Raw genomic sequence first — 20,262 nt, 5'->3', positions numbered from 1 at the left:
GCGCACGGAGGGCGGGGTTATGAGCCGTTTAGGAGGTGCTGCCTGGGGCTCCGAGGATTGAGAGACCGCCCTGGGCACTTGAGAGGGCTCATTAACATAACCTTATAAGTTCATTTTCGGCTAAAAGAAAAGTCAGTTTTCTACAACAAAGGTACCGTTTTTAACCACTTCCCATCTGGGCCCTTTGCCCCCTTCCTGACCAGGCCAAATTTTGCAAAACTGACATATCTCACTTTATGTGGTAATAACTTTGGAACGCCTTTATTTATCCAAGTCATTCAGAGATTGTTTTCTCGTGACACATTGTACTTCATGATAGTCATAAATTTGAGTCAAAATATTTCACCTTTATTTATGAAAAAATCCCAAATTTACCCAAAAATTTGAAAAATTCGCAATTTTCTAAATTTCAATTTCTCTGCTTTTAAAACAGAAAGTGATACCTCATAAAATATTTATTATTTACCATTCCCCATATGTCTACTTTATGTTGGCATCATTTTGGAAATGTCATTTTATTTTTTTAGGACGTTAGAAGGCTTAGAAGTTTAGAAGCAATTCTTAAAATTTTTAAGAAAATTGCCAAAATCCACTTTATAAGGACCAGTTCAGGTCTGAAGTCACTTTGTGGGGCCTACATAGTGGATACCCCCATAAATGACCCCATTGTAGAAACTACACCCCTCAAGGTATTCAAAACCGATTTTACAAACTTTGTTAACCCTTTAGGCGTTCCACAAGAATTAAAGGAAAATGGAGATCAAATTTTTAAATTTCACTTTTTTGGCAGATTTTCCATTTTAATAAATTTTTTTCTTTAACACATCGATGGTTAACAGCCAAACAAAACTCAATATTTATTACCCAGATTCTGCGGTTTACAGAAACACCCCACATGTGGTCGTAAACTGCTGTATGGGCACACGGCAGGGCGCAGAAGATAAGGAACTCCACATGGTTTTTAGATGCCATGTCCCATTTGAAGCCCCCTGATGCACCCTTACAGTAGAAACTCCCAAGAAGTGACCCCATTTTGGAAACTAGGGGATAAGGTGCCAGTTTTATTAGTACTATTTTTGGGTACATATGATTTTTTGATCATTCATTATAACACTTTATGGGGCAAGGTGACCAAAAAATTGGTTGTTTTAGCACAGTTTCTATTTATTTATTTTTACAGCGTTCACCTGAGGGGTTCAGTCAAGTGACATTTTTATAGAGCAGATTGTTACGGACGTGGCGATACCTAATATGTATACTTTTTCTCATTTATTAAAGTTTTACACAATAATAGCATTTTTGAAACCAAAAAATTATGTTTTAATGTGTCCATGTTCTGAGAGCTATAGTTTTTTTATTTTTTGAGAGATTTTCTTATGTAGGGGCTCATTTTTTTGCGGGATGAGGTGACGGTTTTATTGGTACTATTTTGTGGGACATACGCGTTTTTGATCACTTGGTGTTGCACCTTTTGTGATGCAAGGTGACAAAAATTGCTTGTTTTGACACAGTTTTTTTTTTTTTTTTTTTTACGGTGTTCACCCGAGGGGTTAGGTCATGTGATATTTTTATAGAGCTGGTTTTTACGGACGCGGCAATACCTAATATGTATACTTTTTTTTATTTGTTTCACTTTAACACAATAATATCATTTTTGAAACCAAAAAAATGATGTTTTAGTGTCTCCATGTTCTAAGAGCTATAGTTTTTTTATTTTTTGAGAGATTTTCTTATGTAGGGGCTCATTTTTTGCGGGATGAGGTGACGGTTTTATTGGTACCATTTTGTGGGACATACGCGTTTTTGATCACTTGGTGTTGCACCTTTTGTGATGCAAGGTGACAAAAATTGCTTGTTTTGACACAGTTTTTTTTTTTTTTTTTTTTACGGTGTTCACCCGAGGGGTTAGGTCATGTGATATTTTTATAGAGCTGGTTTTTACGGACGCGGCAATACTAAATATGTCTATTTTATTTTTTCTATTTTTAATTTTTTTTTTTATTCCTTACTTGGGATTTTTTTTTTTTTTACATGTGAAACTTTTTTTTATTTTATTTTTTCAACCCTTTATTTTATTTTACACTTTTCGTCCCCCATAAGGTCATACAAGACCTCTGGGGGACATTTACTTCACTTTTTTTTTTTTTTACACTGTTGATTTCTCCTGTAACTGGGGCTGACATAGTAGCCCCAGTTACAGGACAAATGCACCCCTAGAGAGGCTGTACAGCAGCAATCCTGCGCTGTACAGCCTCACAGCAGGGCTGATCGAGGTCTCTGAGAGACCTCACACAGCTCCTGCACTCTCCGGTCACATGACCGCCGGGCCGGAACAGGAAGCGCACAGCGCTTCCTGCTCTGCAGACACAGCGCTCGGTGAGCGCTGTGTCTGCAGCGATCGTGAAGGCAGGGACACCTGGGCACTGTCCCTGCCTTGTCTTAGGGTTGCCCTGCTGTCACTGACAGCGGGCAACCTGATCAGCAGCTGCACGATTAGCGTGCAGCTGCTATTTCTGACAGGACGTTTTAAAACGTGCTGTCAGAAATAGACGTCCACCCATAGGACGTTTATATCCTATGGGCGGACGTGAGGCGGTTAAGTTCTGGGTGGATCATATAACCCTATTTGATCGGTCTAATATGCTGAAATGTGGTGACAGACTCCCTTTAATTATTTGACAGTGATCATTTTTGTAAATATATTTGATTAACCAATTCCCACCCTTTAGGAGAAAATTCATCCCCACTTACCTCATTGTTGTCATTCGGTCTCCCCTGGTTACGGCCACAGCTCTTCTCCGGAATCCCTGTGGCCGCACTTGCGCAGAAGACTCCTTTTCTCCCGGCCGGGCCGCTCGCTGTCCTGAACGCGCATGCCGCCACGCATGCGCCATGGTGACTTCTTCCTGGCCAGAATAGTAGAGCCGTGAACGCGCTCTGTACTATACTGGCCAGGAATAAGTCACCATGGCGCATGCGCAGTCAGTCCAGCACGTGGCCCGGCCGGGAGAAAGCGTCAATCAAGATGAAGCCCGCCCCCAGCCAGAATCCAGGAAGTGAACGGCGCGCTGGCAGCAGGTAAGTATGAAAAGGCGCCATGGGAATACCCCTTTAACACAGGACTGATAAAAATCTTCCTGTGCTTGTTACCCTGTTAGTTAGATCTTTGGTGATACCAGTGGTAAGCACTGGGGTCATAGGTTGGAACCAGAACAGAACCTCTTACAGAATCGTTCTGTTTTTGCTTGGTTTTTATCCATGCGCATTACTTCCACCAGTTCCCCAAAAAGTATGAAAACATTGGCTCACATTTACTAGTGACTAACTTTGGCATAAATGGCTCCAAAAATTGGCACAATTTGGCACACCCTCGTTTGAAGAAATTTTCTGCACCTAGTCTGAAAAAGAGACATGGCTTTGTGGGAACGGGAGTGACCTAAAATGCGCCCCATTTCTGGCATAAAAATCCTGTCTCAAACTCCGCCAACCAATAGCTGGTATATAGAGTCAAACGTGTCTCTCCATGAAGCAGATTTATCATCCAGCATGAGCCCCTGTGATAAATGTGGTGCAGGTCTAGACAGCCGGGCTAAGCTTACCCCATCTACAAGATCAGCAAGTCTGGCCCATTGTGTCTGGTACAGTACATTTAGATTGTGAGCCCCACAGGGGACTGGAAGAGATGACAATGAATTGTTGTACTGCACTATATACATAATGTGTAAAATATCAATGTGACGCTGTAAATATGTTTTCCAGGTACTAATGGAGAATGACTCAAGACCAGGGTCTCATCAGACAGTGAACAGTGCACATACTACATCTGAGCTATCAATTCCTACAGCGGGAACAGAACACAGCACAGATACGTTACATTCTAACCTGATGTCAACTCCAAGGGTGAAATAAAAACAGTGTGTCAGCCCTACCTCTATAAAGTAAAACATTCAGTACGACAAAGTATGAAAGGAATTTGACCATGCTAAACTTAACCAGACTAGGTAGGGGCCAGGTACAGCAGGACAAACATACTTTTTGTGGAGTGTTTTTTATCGGAAGTAAAGTGAATATGGAGTTTTGTTCAGCTAGATTCTGCTCTTCTGCAAGTCCTCTGGAGGCGGAGCTTCGCAGTGACGTGTCCTCTGCCTTCAGCTTCTCAGTCCCTCCCCTCTGCTAGACAGCTGTAGTGGTCTCCTGGCTGGCTTGAAGTCCTGCCGCTAGGGCACTTAAACTTGGCAGAATAAAACGTAATATTCACCCTGCTCATAAAAGCTCCACAAACAGTATATTTGTCCTGCTCTCTCGCCAGCCCCTACCTAGTGCTGTTAGCAGTTTACATGGTCAAAAATGCTGACATTTCCTTTGAGAAATTTTTGCCTGCCTGCTGTCACCACTGGGGGGTGCTCATTGCAGGACGAGTTATACAGTGCCTATTGAACTCAATAATACATCTATCTTTATTGAGCTTTGTATCGGACGGAGTTGTATAATTTGATTCTGTTGCTATATGGTGGTGGTGGGAGGGGGTTGACATCTGTAGTCGGAGTAAAATTTTTACTGTTGTTTCAGCAAATAAAACGGAGTAACTTTTTATTCTGTTATAAAAAATTTTTATACAGTTCAGTTCTCTAGGATGCCTTGTGTATAGATTTTTGACTGTTCGTAAAGGGGTTGTCAAATAATATTTTGTTTGGGCAAACCCCCCTCCACTTAGCCAGACCTGTAAAGGAAAGATGACTTCCCTTATTCCCACAACCAGCTCCACCTCCAGGCCTGTGGTCCTCCACTGGACTACCGCAATCCGGTTTGATATCTTCGCAGTCACTGCGGAGACCGGATCCCCTTGTGTCATGACCTAAAGGGAGCTGGTCACCGCCACAGCCAATGATTAGCGGCGGCGATGTCAAACTGGATGCTGGTATCGTGGAAGTCCAATGGAGCATCGCAGGCCTGGAGGGGGAGCTGTGGGAAGCCAGTGCCAGGTAGCAGGTAAGTCATTTTTCCTTTACAGGTCTGGCCTAGTTGGCCCCATACTGCACCCCCCTCCCCCTCCCTTTCCCTTTCATTCTTGCACAACCCCTTCTGAATGGGAACCTTCATGGTTTGCTTCCAGAGGATTAAAAGACCTTGCGGCCATCTGGTGGACACCCAGGTGCTCGCCTTCTTACAAGACACGGCTCTGGTAGTTGTAATGAGCCATGCACCCGGGTGATAGACATGTATGTATCATGGCGATGGAGCAAAAAAATATTCCAGAGAGCACACTTCTCCACACATCAGTTTATATGCAAAGTTTAGATATTTAATATTAAAAATGTATGTACAAATAGCAAAAGTAATTAAATATATAAATGACTTCATATCTTTGAATGCGAGAGGAGAAGACCCAAATGTGTGTCATCTAGTAATTCCAAACCATTGCCAAGATATGAAGCATAACACAGAGAGATGCTAGCTTTATTACATTTGTGATTGTTATTCATAGCTATTCTATATGTAAGGGTTTTTTTGGGGGGGAAGGGGTGAAAAAAAAAATCAGTTTTCGACTGGTGCGCGGACTAGGTAGGCTACGGACCTATAGATACTAATTGTAGCCTTTATATGGGGGAACCAGTGCTGACTTTGGATTAGGTTGGCTGCCTCTGCTAGGTTTACGGGCAGGATAAACTGTTAAAAATGTGTAAGACTGCTTTCAGACACAGTTTTCTTTGGCGTGAAGTTTGGTGCGGATTCCGCACCGAAAATTCATGCCATCCACTTCCTGTTGGTTTCAATGCGAAAACCACATGATAATTTATGGTTAAAAAAAAAAACATTGTGGGAAAATAAGCCGTGGCATGTTTATTCTTGTGGATTTCAAGACGAATCCACATCCAAAAATCCCGTCAAAAAAGGTAAAATTAATAAAGGAAAGAAATTTGAAGCAGATTCTGCATCATGTTTTGCAGCACAGAAAAAACTCTATTTAAACTCAGCCTTAGGGTGCGTTCACATGTGGGATGGCCGTGCACGTGTTGTGGACTGCAAAACACAGATCCGCTAAAATGCGTGCACACCGCATCTTGAATTCATTGGGTCCACAATCCGCAGCAAAAAATAGGACGTGTTCTATCCTTTGCGGCACAGAGGCACGGACCCGGAAGCACACAGAAGGGCTTCCGTGTGCCTTCGGGTCTGTGCCTTCATGCTGCAAAGGAAAGAATGTGTCCTATATTTCGCGGGTCAGAGGCTCGTTGAAGTCATTGGGTCCGCACCACGATGCAGGGTGCACACAGCGGGTGCCTATGCTTAGCGGATCCGGTTCGGGCACGGCCGTCCCACAGTTATGTGAATGCATCCTTATAACGTTTGATATTAAAGCCGATGTCCCATTTCACAGTTTCCACGGCAAGATGGGACTAAGCGCTGACCTCAGGAGGCCGGGCTTACAGAAGCTACTGAGCAAATCCCATTGTAGTGAATGGAAGCTACGCCAATAGCGAAGCAAAGAAAGCAAGGCCGTTTCTGTCAATCGGGGGTTACGGAAGCAGCCTAGCTTTTTCTGCTATGCTGTTTATGTAGCTTCCATTCACTGCAGTAAGAGCTATGGAAATAGCAGAGCGACGGCCCAATCGGCAGTTTCCATTAAGCCCGGCCACCCAGGGCTAGTTGAAACTGCGAGACAGGACAACCCCACTAACTCCTTATCTACTGTCTGAGCAATGTGACATCACCGCCAAACTGCTAACTAGTGGTGGAGATTTTCAATGGACAGGTAAGAAGTAGATCCTTTGATACTGCTGGAACTTTCTTCTGCGTTAACCTGGAAGTTTCCCTGAAGCAGTTTATTCTGTGTCGCTCTCCACGTAAGAATCTGTTCAGTCACCTCCTCTAGATCTGCCTCGAGAGCCTCCATTCTGACCAAGGCGTTATCCTGAAACAAGACGTGGCGCGTTAAAGGGGTCGTCATAGGATGGATTACACATGTCTGGTCACTGGGGGCCCCCCGTCAATCACTACAATAGCGGTTCTTGGCTCCCCATTCCTGTTTACCACACAACTGCAGTGAAGAGGAGTCTGACTGGGGTGGTGGAGCAGGAGCCCTACTGCTCCATTCTGCGTATAGGGGCCTAACGGAAACAGCCTAGAGATTGGAGGGCGTCCCAGCGATCGGACAATTATAAACCATCCTGTGGGACGACCCCGGTAATATTTACAATCCTCCAATGTTACTTTCTTGGAAAATAAACTTGTCCTCACCATGTTCTTCACACAGTCTGGGATCTGGGGAATGGTGTGGATGGTTTGGATGTAGACTTCCAGCTTCTCAATGAATTTAACAGCAAGTGGTAAGAGTTCAGAGACGAACCTGGACAGAAGGAAGGGAGATGTGCTGAAACTGAAGCCGCACGTAGATACAGCAGCCACATCAATGGTGGGGATTTTGGGATGTATTGCAGAAATTCTGTGGATTTAACCCATTTTATAAATTTGGATTTACAACAGTGAAAACCTGCTGGACATGTGGAGGGAAGGATAGTTACCCGCTCCTGCTACTTAGTTCCGATTCCTTCCGTTCATAATGCTTCGGTCTCAATTTCCAGCATGGACGGGGGTTATGTGTTCCGCTACAGCCAATGACTGGCCACAGGGTTGACGTGCCCCCCCCCCCCAATGCTTTGGGTGGGGCTGGTCAACTAGCTAATGTGTGTGGAAATGCCCCATCTCTCCCCAACAAAGTGTTCCTCAACTCCAGTCCAACTATTGATCACGATTTGAGACTATCCCACAGAATGAATACCTGAGGTAAGTCCTGATGCACTGACACTAATTATATCACCTCCTCAATGCCAAGGAAATCCTAAAAACATGACCAGTAGGTGGGCCTTGAGGACCACTGATGTAGAGGGAAAGAAGGTTTGGGCATGTTGAATCTTTACATGCCCAGACCTTTTGTTCCCTGGGGTGAGGTGTCTGGCAGTGGCTTACTCCCCTTTACACTTTCTAACTAGCGGAGTATGCATGTGCAGAGAGGGTTAATGAGGATCACCTACTGAAGGAGTAAGCCAACCTGCAGTTGTAGTTCAGCACTAAGAACTTACCTGTGGTAAGATGCCTCGATGGGTAAATTCTCTTGGCACAAAGGCTTAGCCAGCCGCTGCCTCAGACTGCGTTTCTCTCTCAGTACCGCCTCCAGGTGGCTGTTTATTGCTTGCAGGGCATCATATTTCTGATCTGGAATTTTTAAAAAGATTTGTGAATGGATTTATAGCGGGAAAGTCCAAATTTCCAGGGTTCTGCCATTATAAAACTTCAATAGTGGTAGATGGTATACAAGATAGCCATAAAGGTCCCCAGCTGTGCAAGTACATATCATGGTACAATGCCGGGGGTTCTCCACATGCTGCAGCTCATCCTCATTCCAGCAAATGCTGCAATACCAGCCCATGACAGGAGTGGGCGCCATAAATCACATAGCAGGCTCCATCACAATCTTGCCCCTCTCCTTTGTTAAGACAGATGAGTTACTCTGAAGCCAGGATCAGACAACAAGGACAGTGAAAAACTTACTGAGGAAGAACGAGTGAGCGATATCTGCCGTCTCCTTCTCCAGTCTCAGCATTTCCAATTCCAAGGTCTTCTGTAAAGCCAAAATGTATAGAGGTCAGCCTTTAGACATGGGAACCGCGTCTAAATCCTAATGAAATCCATTAGCTTATGACAAATCTGACATGTGTGAATATATACTCTTGTTGAACCAACCCCCCACCCCCACCACAAAACCCCATCCCCACCCCCCACCACAAAACCCCTCTCCCCACCACAACACCCAGAAAATACCTGCAATGTGTGGAGAAACCTGGTAGTGAGTGTTCAGTTTCCCTGCAGCGCCACCATAGGGGAAATGAAGCATTACACAGTGTTCATTCACATTCAATAAGTCTGTGTAATACAGGACAGGTCCTCCTTTTTGTAGCCCTCACAATTACCTGAGAGGGTGGATAAAACAGGATTTTTTTTTTTAACTGGACAACCACGTTTACGGTACTTTTCCCTGGATAATGTGGAAGTAGCTCAGATGTTGTGGTCCCCAACTGAGGGGTTAAAAGGTCTGTGATCGGTGATACCGCCGATCGCAGACAATGCCTTCTGGTGCCTATTGTGTAAAACAGTAGGAACCCAGCACCCCCTCAGCTTCTGGACAGGTGCCATGTTTCAACCCCAGACTTCTGGTGTATGTGTACCGCGGTCGTCAATAAGGGGTATGGTATATCTAAAAGGAGCACTAAGTAACCAACAAAATTCTCAGAAATATGAATGATGAGGATCCATAGATATGCAACCCCTCTCTTTTTGTGACTGGTCATCTTTCTTCCCTCAGACAGGAACATCGCAGGGCCTATTGGGGCAAGGATCATCCTCATCAGGGCAGCTGTCCTGCTTTAGACATGGACACCCAGGGAGACAGTAGGGTGTGTAATTATGTTACTCTATTCTATATCCTATTGGTCTCTGACCTACTTTAGTACAATTCCATTGTTTAATCCTGTCCGTATCTTTCTTAATCTTTTAGAGCGGAATTAGGGATTTCTAGGTTTAGGTTCCAGATGGTAGCTCTAGTCCTTATTAGGGCGGGTGTTCCGCTTTAGGTAGTGTTGTCTGTGGACCCTGGGACCCACACCTATCTCCAGAATGGTCCTCCTTAGGTAAAGGAAAGCGCACCACACAAGTGCAGTCATGCTCCGTTCACTTCTATGGGCGTTCTGAAAATTGGCGAGCGTTGGCTGTCCTATAGAGGTGAATAGAGAGGTGGGTGTGCATGCGTGGTGCATTCTCCATTCACTTCTATGGGAGTTCTGAAAATTGGCGCGTGCGTTCCCTTGGCCATTATCGAAACTCCCATAGAAGTGAAAGGAGATCACGCTGCGCATGCGCAATGCACTCTGCTACACTACACTGGCCCCGTACTGGAGACTCAAACAGGTCCCAGAGGTGGGACTCACACCTATCTGACATTGGTGGTATATCCATCGATGTGCCACAACCCTTTTACGTTTTAGGCTAATTTCACACTGGCATTTCTGGGTCCGCTTGTGAGATCCGTTTCAGGGCTCTCACAAGCGGCCCAAAACGGATCAGTTCAGCCCCAATGCATTCTGAATGGATAAGGATCCGTTCAGAAGGCATCAATTTGGCTGCGTTTGGTCTCAGTTGTGTTTTTTAGGCGGTCACTAAAACACAGCTTGCAGCGTTTTGGTGTCCGCCTGACGATGCGTAGCCAAACGGATCCGTCCTGACTTACAATGTAAGTCAATGGGGAAGGATCCGTTTTTCACTGACACAATATGGTGCAATTGAAAACGGATCTGTCCCCTATTGACTTTCAATGTAAGTCAAGACGGATCTGTTTTGACTTAGACTTTTTTTTTTTTTATGAATAATGCAAACGGATCCGTTATGAACGAATACAAGCGTTTGCATTATCGGTGCGGATCCGTCTGCGCAGATACAAGACGGATCCGCACCGAACGCCAGTGTGAAAGTAGCCTTAGGTAAATAATTTTCTTTTTGTGATTAATATCTGCAAGGGTCACATTATAGAGGACATTTCATGGGTCCAGACATGCTGAAATAAGTAGGGGGTTGCGTATGGTATAATTCATGTATGTAATACAGCTTACTAGTGTATCTGTCCGGCGCTCCGTTCGCCCGCTGTGCCCCCCGTTCACTTTGCCCGCCTGATATGCTAATGAATAGCATCGGTGCAGGGAGGAGGAGACTGCCCTGTTTCTCAATAAGCGTCTCCTTCTCCCTGGCTGTAGCGCTGTCCAATCACAGCAGAAAGCGTCACAGCCAGGGAGAAGGTGAGTTTTAATTTTTCTCCCTGGCTGTGACGCCAGGCCATTTGGGGGATTTTTTTTTATTACTGCATTGTACTCATTTTGAGCTAAAAATAATTTTTTCAGCTAGTATTTTTGTTTTCAATTTAGAGCCCTTTTCTCTGTACAGGGCTGAGTTTCTCTAGTAGCAGGATATGAATTTTCTCTCTGTTCCGTCAGGTAGCTCAGCTGACTGCTCCTTATCTCTGATCTTATAAACACTTACCGTATTAGGCCTTTTTCACACGGCTGTCGCATGTGAGGGCCAGATAGGAAGCGGGTGCGTCGCGGGAAAATGCACAATTTTTCTGTATGAGTGCAAATCATTGTAATGCGTTTTGCACACGCGTGAGAAAAATCGGCATGTTTGGTACCCAGACCCGAACTTCTTCCCAGAAGTTCGGGTTTGGGTTAGGTGTCGTGTAGATTTTCTTATTTTCCCTTATAACATGGTTATAAAGGAAATGAATAGCATTCTTAATACAGAATGCTTAGTAAAATAGGGATGGAGGGGTTAAAAAAATAATAATTTAACTCACCTCATACACTTGTTCGCGCAGCCCGGCTTCTCTTCTGTCTTCTTCTTTGATGCCCAGGAGGAAAAGGACCTGTGGTGATGTCACTGTGCTCATCACATGGTCCATCATCATGTACAAGGAGAAGCAGCAGCGGCGGTGCGGGGTAAGTATATTACCTGTGACAGGCCCGGCACATGGGGGGCTGTTTGTGAAATTGGATAACCCCTTTAAGCACCATGCTGCTTCTCATGCCACCCAAACCATCAAAACCTCCCGGGTACCAAGAAGGTGGAGCGACACCTTACCTGGTTGATTTCAGCCTTGAGTGTAGAGATCTTCTCCAGCTCTCCTACACGACTGAAGCACGGGGTCTCTTTCCATGTCTGGTCAAGGGCATTCTAGGTAAAATAAAACAGATATTTTTTTGCATTGCTTTATTTTATTGTATTGTTTAGAGAGACTGCACATTTCACACCGAGTAACCGGTTATCTCAGTCTTGTCGATACGCAAAGTATGTGCAATAAAAAGTATTTTATGAAAAATAATCACTTATTTTTGTGAGCTTTTTTCAATCTATATATTTTTACATTTTTAAATGATCCCATTAAGGAATAACTTTCTTACAAAATTTACCGTATTCCTGCACCATAAGACGCACCTAGGCAGAGAAGGAAAATAAGACAAATATTTTTAATCAGACTCAGAAGCTCTCCTGCTCCAGATGGCGCCACCACTTGGGTCATCCACTGCGCTCTTCCTGTAGCACAGTGTCCTGATGCTGTCATCACAGTAGGGCGCGGGGCCCGGAGAAGACCAGGGAGCGGTGAGTAAAGCCAGCACCCACTATATTCACTGCTCCCTGGTCCTACTGCGCTAGTGAGCACTTCCATAAAGCAAGCCGTCACTAGCATTGCATTATAAAACCCACTGCCACGTTCCCTCCTCTTTGCGTCTTATAGTGCGGAAAATATAGTATTTTATTCTTATACTGTATTCACATACTTCTGTAAGCTAATGCATTATGCTTTGTGTTTCTATGGCACAGGCTGCAATTAGGGTAACACTGGCGTGCCCGAACAGCAGGATTACTGAACTTACAGTCCTGGGGTCCTTTCTAGGTCACCAGGGCTGACTGCAGGGGGCTTACCCAGCCTCCGATCACATCACTGGGACCCAATTAGAGGGGGAAATTACCATGAATCATGCTGCAGTCACAGGCCGGCAGCCAATGGGTTAACAGTTGGGATTGGAGCTACCTCTGATCCTGGCTGTAGAGTATAAGAATCTGAGCTGTTGGTTATAGTTGGTTGGTAGAGCAGGTGCTCAGCCCCCTCTAACAGACAGTGGGTGGTCCTTAAGGACATACATAAAAAAAACTTAGCAAAACCTGCACGTGTGAATGGACCCACAAGTATATAGGAAAAGCAGGCTTGGAATTCCCCCCTGCCACTTGTACAGCACGTGACTAGAATGGACTCCTGCAACTTTGCACCTCCATCGTGCGATCACCTACCAGCCTGTGACCTGCCGGTAAGTGTGTATACAGCACATATATATATACATGCCTCCAAGGCTTCGGTACCTGTGACAGAACTCCGGCCCCCAGACACCTCTCCATCAGTAACGCAGCTGCCGTCGGCTGCACCGGATCCCAGGGATTAGTGGCCATTACCGGTCAATAAAATAAACGTCGGTACAGACCGAACTGACATCTACTGCCCTGCAAAGCAAAAGAGAGCGCTAAGCGTGAAGCCGGCCAATCAGAAGCGTCTGCTTTGGTATGGTCCACTCAGAGACCCGTAGCGGCGCCATGTTGTGGATGGCACGTACGTTCTCGATGCTCTGGCGCCATCTTGTGTGTGTCAAACTCCAGGGATATGAAGGTGGAGCCGCTGTTTTCCGGAAGAGCCGTGCCTGGGATTGTACCGAGCGGCTGGCACCGGTCTCCCTTCGTGTTTATCCGGTGCTCTGTGGAGGTAAGAGCTCTGCATTGGGTTGTGTATGGAGCAGGGCGCCTCTGAGGTTTGCCTGTATGTGTCTCTTTTAGGGAAGGGGACTGGTTTGCAAGCTTTTTGGTACAGGAATGTGACCTGATGGGAGTAGTAGTTTATGGAGGACTGTGGGGCACAACTGTTATCTCTGGTGACAGGTAGCAATCAAGTGTGTTTAGCAGAACCTTTTATCAATCCACCAACACTTTCAGTATCACTGCTTGCTGTCAGTGTATGGAAACATTGTTGAAAACCTCTGCAGCTTGTGACATTATATCCTCTGGGAGCAGAAATCCCTCTCCTGCCTGATAACCCATGGCACACTGTAACAAACCCCTGCTGTGTTAGGCGCTGTTTACATTGGACTTGTAGTTTCTTCGTAATGCAGTTGCAGGGTGGGGTGGGAACCACCAGCTCCTGCTGGACCCCTTGACTTATAAGGAGGTCTGTCAGAATCTGCGTCCCAGCCTCCAGCCTGGCCTGTACTGACAGCATCGTACGCCCTAGTCCGGGAATCTACACCGTAGTATGGGCGTACAGATGTGTCGTCACTGCGCTCACGTGAAGCTGCTCTCAGGGCATGTTCACACATGATCTTTCTCTGTGAACAGCGCGTTTTTGATTGCGGAAAAACTACCAATATAATAATAATAACAATACTGCTATTTTAGCCGTTCTCCATTCTCCTCAAGCAGATTTTATGGCAGAAAGTTCCACGACTGAAAATTGGTTCCATTCATCTGAATGAGGCATCGAGCGCATGGATTTCTGCAAGCCCCATTAAGGCCTCATGCACACGACCGTTGTTGTGTTCCGTGTCCGTTTTTCGTGATTTTCTGCGGACCCATTGACTTTCAATGGGTCAGTTGAAAACTCGGCTAATGCACCGTTTGTCATCCGCGTCCGTGATCCGTGGTTCCAGTCTGTCAAAAAAATATAACCTGTCCTATTTTTTTCACGGAAAACGGTTCGCGGACCCATTCAAGTCAATGGGATCCATTCAAGTCTGGTGATCCTCCAAAAATAGAGGAAGACATGGAAACGGATCACGGAACAACGGAACCCCATTTTGCGGAACGGAACACAACAACGGTCATGTGCATGAGGCCTTAGGTGAATGGAACTGAATTTCAGTCGCAGAATTTTCTGCCACAAAATCTGCCGTGTGTGAAGACGCCCTGTGATGCCCCATTCACACGTCAGTGATTTCCATCACTGATTTTGAGCCAAAACCAGGTGCGGCTCAAACACATAACAGGTGCAGATCTTTCCCTCATACCTTATGTCTGTGGAGGCTCCAGTCCTGGTTTTGGCTCACAATTAGTGTTGAGCGAACTTGTGTTTTAAGTTCGGCGTCATCGAAGAATCGCGTTATGGATTCCGCTACCATGGACCATAACATAATTTAGAATCCATAACGCGATTCTTCAATAACCCGAACTTTAGACGCCGAACTTAAAACACAAGTTCGCTCAACACTAGTCACAATCACTGATGGAAATCACTGACCAAACACTGACGTGTGAATAAGGCCTCATGCACACGACCATTTTTTTTGGGGGTCTGCAAAAATGGGTTCCGTTTTTCCGTGACCGTTTTTTCGTCCGTGGGTCTTCCTTGATTTTTGGAGGATCCACGGACATGAAAAAAAAGTCGTTTTGGTGTCCGCCTGGCCGTGCGGAGCCAAACGGATCCATCCTGAATTACAATGCAAGTCAATGGGGACGGATCCGTTTTGACGTTGACGCAATATGATGCAATTGCAAACGGATCCGTCCCCCATTGACTTTCAATGTAAAGTCAGGAGTTAATATACCATAGGAACAGACTTGAAGCGTCCCCATTACCATGGGAACGCCTCTATGTTAGAATATACCATCGGATTTGAGTTACATCGTGAAACTCAGATCCGACAGTATATTCTAACACAGAGGCGTTCCCATAAAGATGGGGACGCTTCTAGTTAGAATATACTACGAACTGTGTACATGACTGCCCCCTGCTGCCTGGCAGCACCCGATCTCTTACAGGGGGCTGTGATCAGCACAATTAACCCTTCAGGTGCCGCACCTGAAGGGGTTAATTGTGCGTATCATAGCCCCCTGTAAGAGATCAGGGGCTGCCAGGCAGGAGGGGGCAGACCCCCCTCCCTCCCCAGTTTGAATATCATTGGTGGCCAGTGTGCGGCCCCCCCTCTATTGTAATATCATTGGTGGCCAGCGTCCGCCCCCCCCCCCCTCTATTGTAATATCATTGGTGGCCAGTGTGCGGCCTCCCCTCTCCCCCCCTGCCCGAACATTGGTGGCAGCGGAGAGTTCCGATCGGAGTCCCAGTTTAATCGCTGGGGCTCCGATCGGTAACCATGGCAACCAGGACGCTACTGCAGGCCTGGTTGCCATGGTTACTTAGCAATATTACAATATTAGAAGCATCATACTTACCTGCTGCGATGTCTGTGACCGGCCGGGAGCTCCTCCTACTGGTAAGTGACAGGTCTGTGCGGCGCATTGCTTAATGATCTGTCACTTACCAGTAGGAGGAGCTCCCGAACGGTCACAGACAGCGCAGCAGGTAAGTATGATGCTTCTAATATTGTAATATTGCTAAGTAACCATGGCAACCAGGCCTGCAGTAGCGTCCTGGTTGCCATGGTTATCGATCGGAGTCCCAGCTATTAAACTGGGACTCCGATCGGAACTCTCCGCTGCCACCAATGATCGGGCAGGGGGGGGGGGGGAGGCCGCACACTGGCACCAATGATATTACAATAGAGGGGGGGCTGCACACTGGCCACCAGGGATATTCAAACTGGGGAGGGAGGGGGGTCTGCCCCCTGCTGCCTGGCAGCCCCTGATCTCTTACAGGGGGCTATGATACGCACAATTAACCCCTTCAGGTGCGGCACCTGAAGGGTTAATTGTGCTGATCACAGCCCCCTGTAAGAGATCGGGTGCTGCCAGGCAGCAGGGGGCAGTCATGTACACAGTTTGTAGTATATTCTAACTAGAAGCGTCCCCATCACTATGGGAACGCCTCTGTGTTAGAATATACTGTTGGATCTGAGTTTCACGATGTAACTCAAATCCGATGGTATATTCTAACATAGAGGCGTTCCCATGGTGATGGGGACGCTTCAAGTTAAAATATACCATCGGATTGGAGAAAACTCCGATCCGATGGTATATTAACTCCTGACTTTACATTGAAAGTCAATGGGGGACGGATCCGTTTGCAATTGCACCATATTGTGTCAACGTCAAACGGATCCGTCCCCATTGACTTGCATTGTAAGTCAGGACGGATCCGTTTGGCTCCGCACGGCCAGGCGGACACCAAAACAACTTTTTTTTCATGTCCGTGGATCCTCCAAAAATCAAGGAAGACCCATGGACGAAAAAACGGTCACGGACCAACGGAACCCCGTTTTGCGGACCGTGAAAAAATACGGTCGTGTGCATGAGGCCTAAGGGCACTTTCACACTAGCGTTTTTCTTTTCCGGCATAGAGTTCCGTCACAGGGGCTCAATACCGGAAAAGAACTGATCAGTTTTATCCCAATGCATTCTGAATGGAGAGTAAGGCCTCCTGCACACGGGCGTTTTTTTTTCCGTTTACTGGCCGTTTTTTGCGTTCCGTATACGGAACCATTCATTTCAATGGTTCCGCAAATAAAATGGAATGTACTCCGTATGCATTCTGTTTCCGTATTTCCGTTTTTCCTTTCCGTTTTAACATAGAACATGTCCTATTATTGCCCGCAAATCACGTTCCGTGGCTCCATTCAAGTCAATGGGTCCGCAAAAAAACGGAACACATACGGAAATGCATCCGTATGTCTTCCGTTTCCGTTCCGTTTTTTGCTGAACCATCTATTGAAAATGTTATGCCCAGCCCAATTTTATCTATGTAATTACTGTATACTGTATATGCCATACGGAAAACCGGAACAAAAACGGAAACACAACGGAAACAAAAAACGAAACAACGGATCCGTGAAAAACGGACCGCAAAACACTGAAAAAGCCATACGGTCGTGTGCAATAGGCCTAATCCGTTCAGGATGTCTTCAGTTCAGTCGTTTTGACTGATCAGGCAAAAGAAAAAACCGCAGCATGCTACGGTTTTATCTCCGGCGAAAAAAAACTGAAGACTTGCCTGAATGCCGGATCCGTAATTTTTTTCCATAGGAATGTATTAGTGCCGGATCCGGCATTCAAAATACCAGAATGAGGGATCCGTCCTTCCGGTCTGCGCATGCGCAGACTGAAAAAAAGGTGAAAAACATAAATGCCGGATCCGTTTTGCCGGTTGACACCGGAAAGACGGATCCGGCATTTCAATGCATTTTTTCGACTGATCAGGATCCTGATCAGTCTTACTAATGCCATCAGTTAGCATACATTTTGCCTGATCCGGCAGGCAGTTCCGGCGACGGAACTGCTTGCCGGATCAGGGTACTTTCACACTAGCGTTTTTCTTTTCCGCCGCTGAGTTCCGTCCTAGGGGCTCAAATCCGGAAAAGAACTGATCAGTTTTATCCTAATGCATTCTGAATGGAGAGTAATCCGTTCAGGATGCATCAGGATGTCTTCAGTTCAGTCTTTTTGACTGATCAGGCTTTTCAGAAAACCGTAACATGTTGTATTTTTACCTCCGGCCAAAAATCCGGAACACTTTGACTGAACGCCGGATCCGGTCTCTTTCCCATTGACTTGCATTAACGCCGGATCCGGCGCCGTGTGTTCCGTCAAACCGGATCCGGCTTTTGCATGTTAAACCCGAAAAATGTGAAAAAAAAAAAGTTAGTCCATAAATGGCGGATCCGTTTTTTCCAATGCATTTTTTCATTGTTATTAAAATCCTGATCAAGATTCAAATGTAATCCGTTTTCACACGTTTTTCCGGATCCGGCGGGCAGTTCCGGTGTCGGAATTGAACGCCGGATTTAAACAACGCTAGTGTGAAAGTAGCCTAAAAAGGTGGAGTTTTGATTGTGTGACCTGTGATTGGTTGAGTTTTTGGGCTAGGGGTGTGTGTTTGGTTTTTTTGTTTTTTTTTTCGATCAGTTGGAAAAAACTGTAACCATTGTATGCAGTCCATTTAAAGGGTTTTTCCAGTATTTTAATATTGATGACCTATTCTCGGGATAGGTCATCAATATCACTGGGGGTCCAACACCCGGCAACCCCCGACGATCAGCTGGTTGAAGAGAAGGCCGGGCTTCCTGCCAGCGCAGCCGTCCCTTCGTTGTTTACCTGCTCGCTGTCGACATCGCAGCGGTGAGACGGTGTCATTACCAGAAGCCGCCACATTCACTGCTATGGGCCGGCTCGTTCTTATACACTTGAATAGGAAGGCAGCGTCTGGTAATGACACCTTCTCACCGCTGCGATGTCGACAGCGAGCAGGTAAACAATGAAGGGACGGCTGCGCTGACGGGGAGCGTGGCCTTCCTTTCAAACAGCCGATCATCGGGAGTGCCGGGTGTCGGACCTCCGCAGGTCTGATATTGATAACCTGTTCTGAGGATAGGTCATCAATATTAAAATCCTGGAAAACCTCTTTAATGGATCCACCTATTGCTTTCAGTTGTTTTGCCAAATTGTGATGGAAAGTATCCATTAAACATTAGATTTTCTGATGTTTGCGTAAAAATAGATAAACTTAATGGAAAATAAATATATGGTGTGAAGAGTACATTCGGCCATTATACAGCCGTCTTCAGAGTCGTTGCAGTCTATGGGGACCCCCATGTGGTGTGGTGAGTATAGCCAGGAACGCTATATTCACCGCTCTCCGTTCCTACTGTGTATGTGAACATTTCCATAATGGAAGTGCTCATTAATATTTGTTTCGTAAGACGCTCTGACATTCTGCCCCCCCCCCCCCCAACCCCGTTTGGGGTAAAAAGCACATCTTATAGAGTGAAAAATACTGTATCTTTTTTTCTTTAAATAGTTGTCGGCTCGGGGGAAGGTGGCACTATATGGTGGGGGCACTATGGATGCAAATATCTATACTGTGGGGCCACTATGGGGGCAACTGTTTATGCTGGGGGCAATGTGGGGGGGGTTTCTATATACTGAAGGCGCTGCAGAGGTTGGTGTTTAAAAACAAAGCTAATGAAATTCATCCATTTAAAAAAATGGATGCAAAACAGACGTTAAACAGACAGAAAATTTACGCACGCTGATGCTAAATGCCCACCCAGAAACGGTCCAGACAATATGGACTGCCTATCTTCATAGCGCTATCCCCTTTCAGCCCGAATTTGCAGGGACTGTTTTTGAAAATTAGGGACAGTCCCTGCGAATTCAGGACTGTTGGAAACTATGCTTTCCTGCAAATGGAACTGCGGATAAGTGGGGCTTATGTGGATTGCCCTGAATAGGAACATTTGTGAACTGTTTTGGGTGTGTGCCCATGCAGAACAAGGGGCAGTTTAGGGTGTAATCGCACTGCAGTTTTATGCCCATTCATATGAATCTGGAGATCCCCTTTATAACCCATCCTGTGTAATGTGTATATATTCTTTTCTGTCTGCGGTGTTACTCCACAAACAAAGGTGCGGCAGCTGCAGACAAGGACATGATGAACACCCTCTTGTGCAAAAGCTTCTTACGTCGGCTGAATGTAATCCGCTGTCCGGGCTTCACATGGGCAATGACACAGCCGGGCAGATGTAGCAGTGGTGGCAGTGACACAGCCGGGCAGATGTAGCAGTGGTGGCAGTGACACAGCCGGGCAGATGTAGCAGTGGTGGCAATGACACAGCCGGGCAGATGTAGCAGTGGTGGTAGTGACACAGCCGGGCAGATGTAGCAGTGGTGGCAGTGACACAGCCGGGCAGATGTAGCAGTGGTGGCAGTGACACAGCCGGGCAGATGTAGCAG

General features: G+C 46.0%; 3 protein-coding genes across 6 annotated transcripts in view; 2 read left to right on the top strand and 1 right to left on the bottom strand.

Moving 5' to 3' along the window:
* HEATR4 (HEAT repeat containing 4) overlaps positions 1–4,202 on the top strand; it is a 47,853-nt gene extending 43,651 nt beyond the window's left edge. For all 3 annotated transcript variants that reach the window (XM_040411306.1, XM_040411307.1, XM_040411305.1), the window contains one exon: positions 3,760–4,202. In XM_040411306.1, coding sequence (XP_040267240.1) covers positions 3,760–3,909 — 150 coding nt within the window. In that variant the 3' untranslated portion in view covers positions 3,910–4,202. The remainder of the gene's footprint in view (positions 1–3,759) is intronic.
* Positions 4,203–4,332: 130 nt separating this feature from the next.
* On the bottom strand, positions 4,333–13,124 carry HAUS2 (HAUS augmin like complex subunit 2). 2 transcript variants are annotated; one of them, XM_040411319.1, is made up of 7 exons: positions 12,961–13,124; positions 11,683–11,775; positions 8,551–8,620; positions 8,082–8,214; positions 7,240–7,348; positions 6,717–6,913; positions 4,333–6,410 (listed from the first exon to the last, which is right to left on the bottom strand). In XM_040411319.1, the coding sequence occupies exons 1-6, from the start codon at positions 13,045–13,047 to the stop codon at positions 6,728–6,730; spliced, it is 678 nt and encodes a 225-aa protein (XP_040267253.1). In that variant the 5' UTR covers positions 13,048–13,124; the 3' UTR covers positions 4,333–6,410; positions 6,717–6,727. The 2 variants fall into 2 exon arrangements, with proteins under 2 accessions (XP_040267253.1, XP_040267251.1); XM_040411317.1 differs by having other exon boundaries at positions 4,333–6,913; positions 12,961–13,123.
* A 132-nt stretch (positions 13,125–13,256) lies between these two features.
* Positions 13,257–20,262, top strand: part of LRRC57 (leucine rich repeat containing 57) — a 27,707-nt gene continuing 20,701 nt past the window's right edge. Inside the window, exon 1 of the mRNA XM_040411316.1 lies at positions 13,257–13,354. The gene's annotated coding sequence lies outside the window, so the exon portion shown is untranslated. The remainder of the gene's footprint in view (positions 13,355–20,262) is intronic.

The sequence above is a fragment of the Bufo bufo genome, chromosome 11 (assembly GCF_905171765.1).
Source record: "Bufo bufo chromosome 11, aBufBuf1.1, whole genome shotgun sequence".
NCBI classification, from domain to species: domain Eukaryota; kingdom Metazoa; phylum Chordata; class Amphibia; order Anura; family Bufonidae; genus Bufo; species Bufo bufo.
The sequence above is the reverse complement of the archived record's forward strand: the minus strand, read 5'-3'. Positions and strand labels throughout refer to the sequence as shown.

Bases quoted from the DNA above. Each gene is read 5' to 3' on its own strand.
- HAUS2 (XM_040411319.1), bottom strand. From the start codon at position 13,047: ATGGCCACTAATCCCTGGGATCCGGTGCAGCCGACGGCAGCTGCGTTA. The intron at 7,349-8,081 runs GTAAGTTCTTAG...CCTTCTGTCCAG, and splicing joins ATCGAGGCATCTTACCACAG to GTTCGTCTCTGAACTCTTAC. The intron at 6,914-7,239 runs GTGAGGACAAGT...GTCTTGTTTCAG, and splicing joins CAGACTGTGTGAAGAACATG to GATAACGCCTTGGTCAGAAT.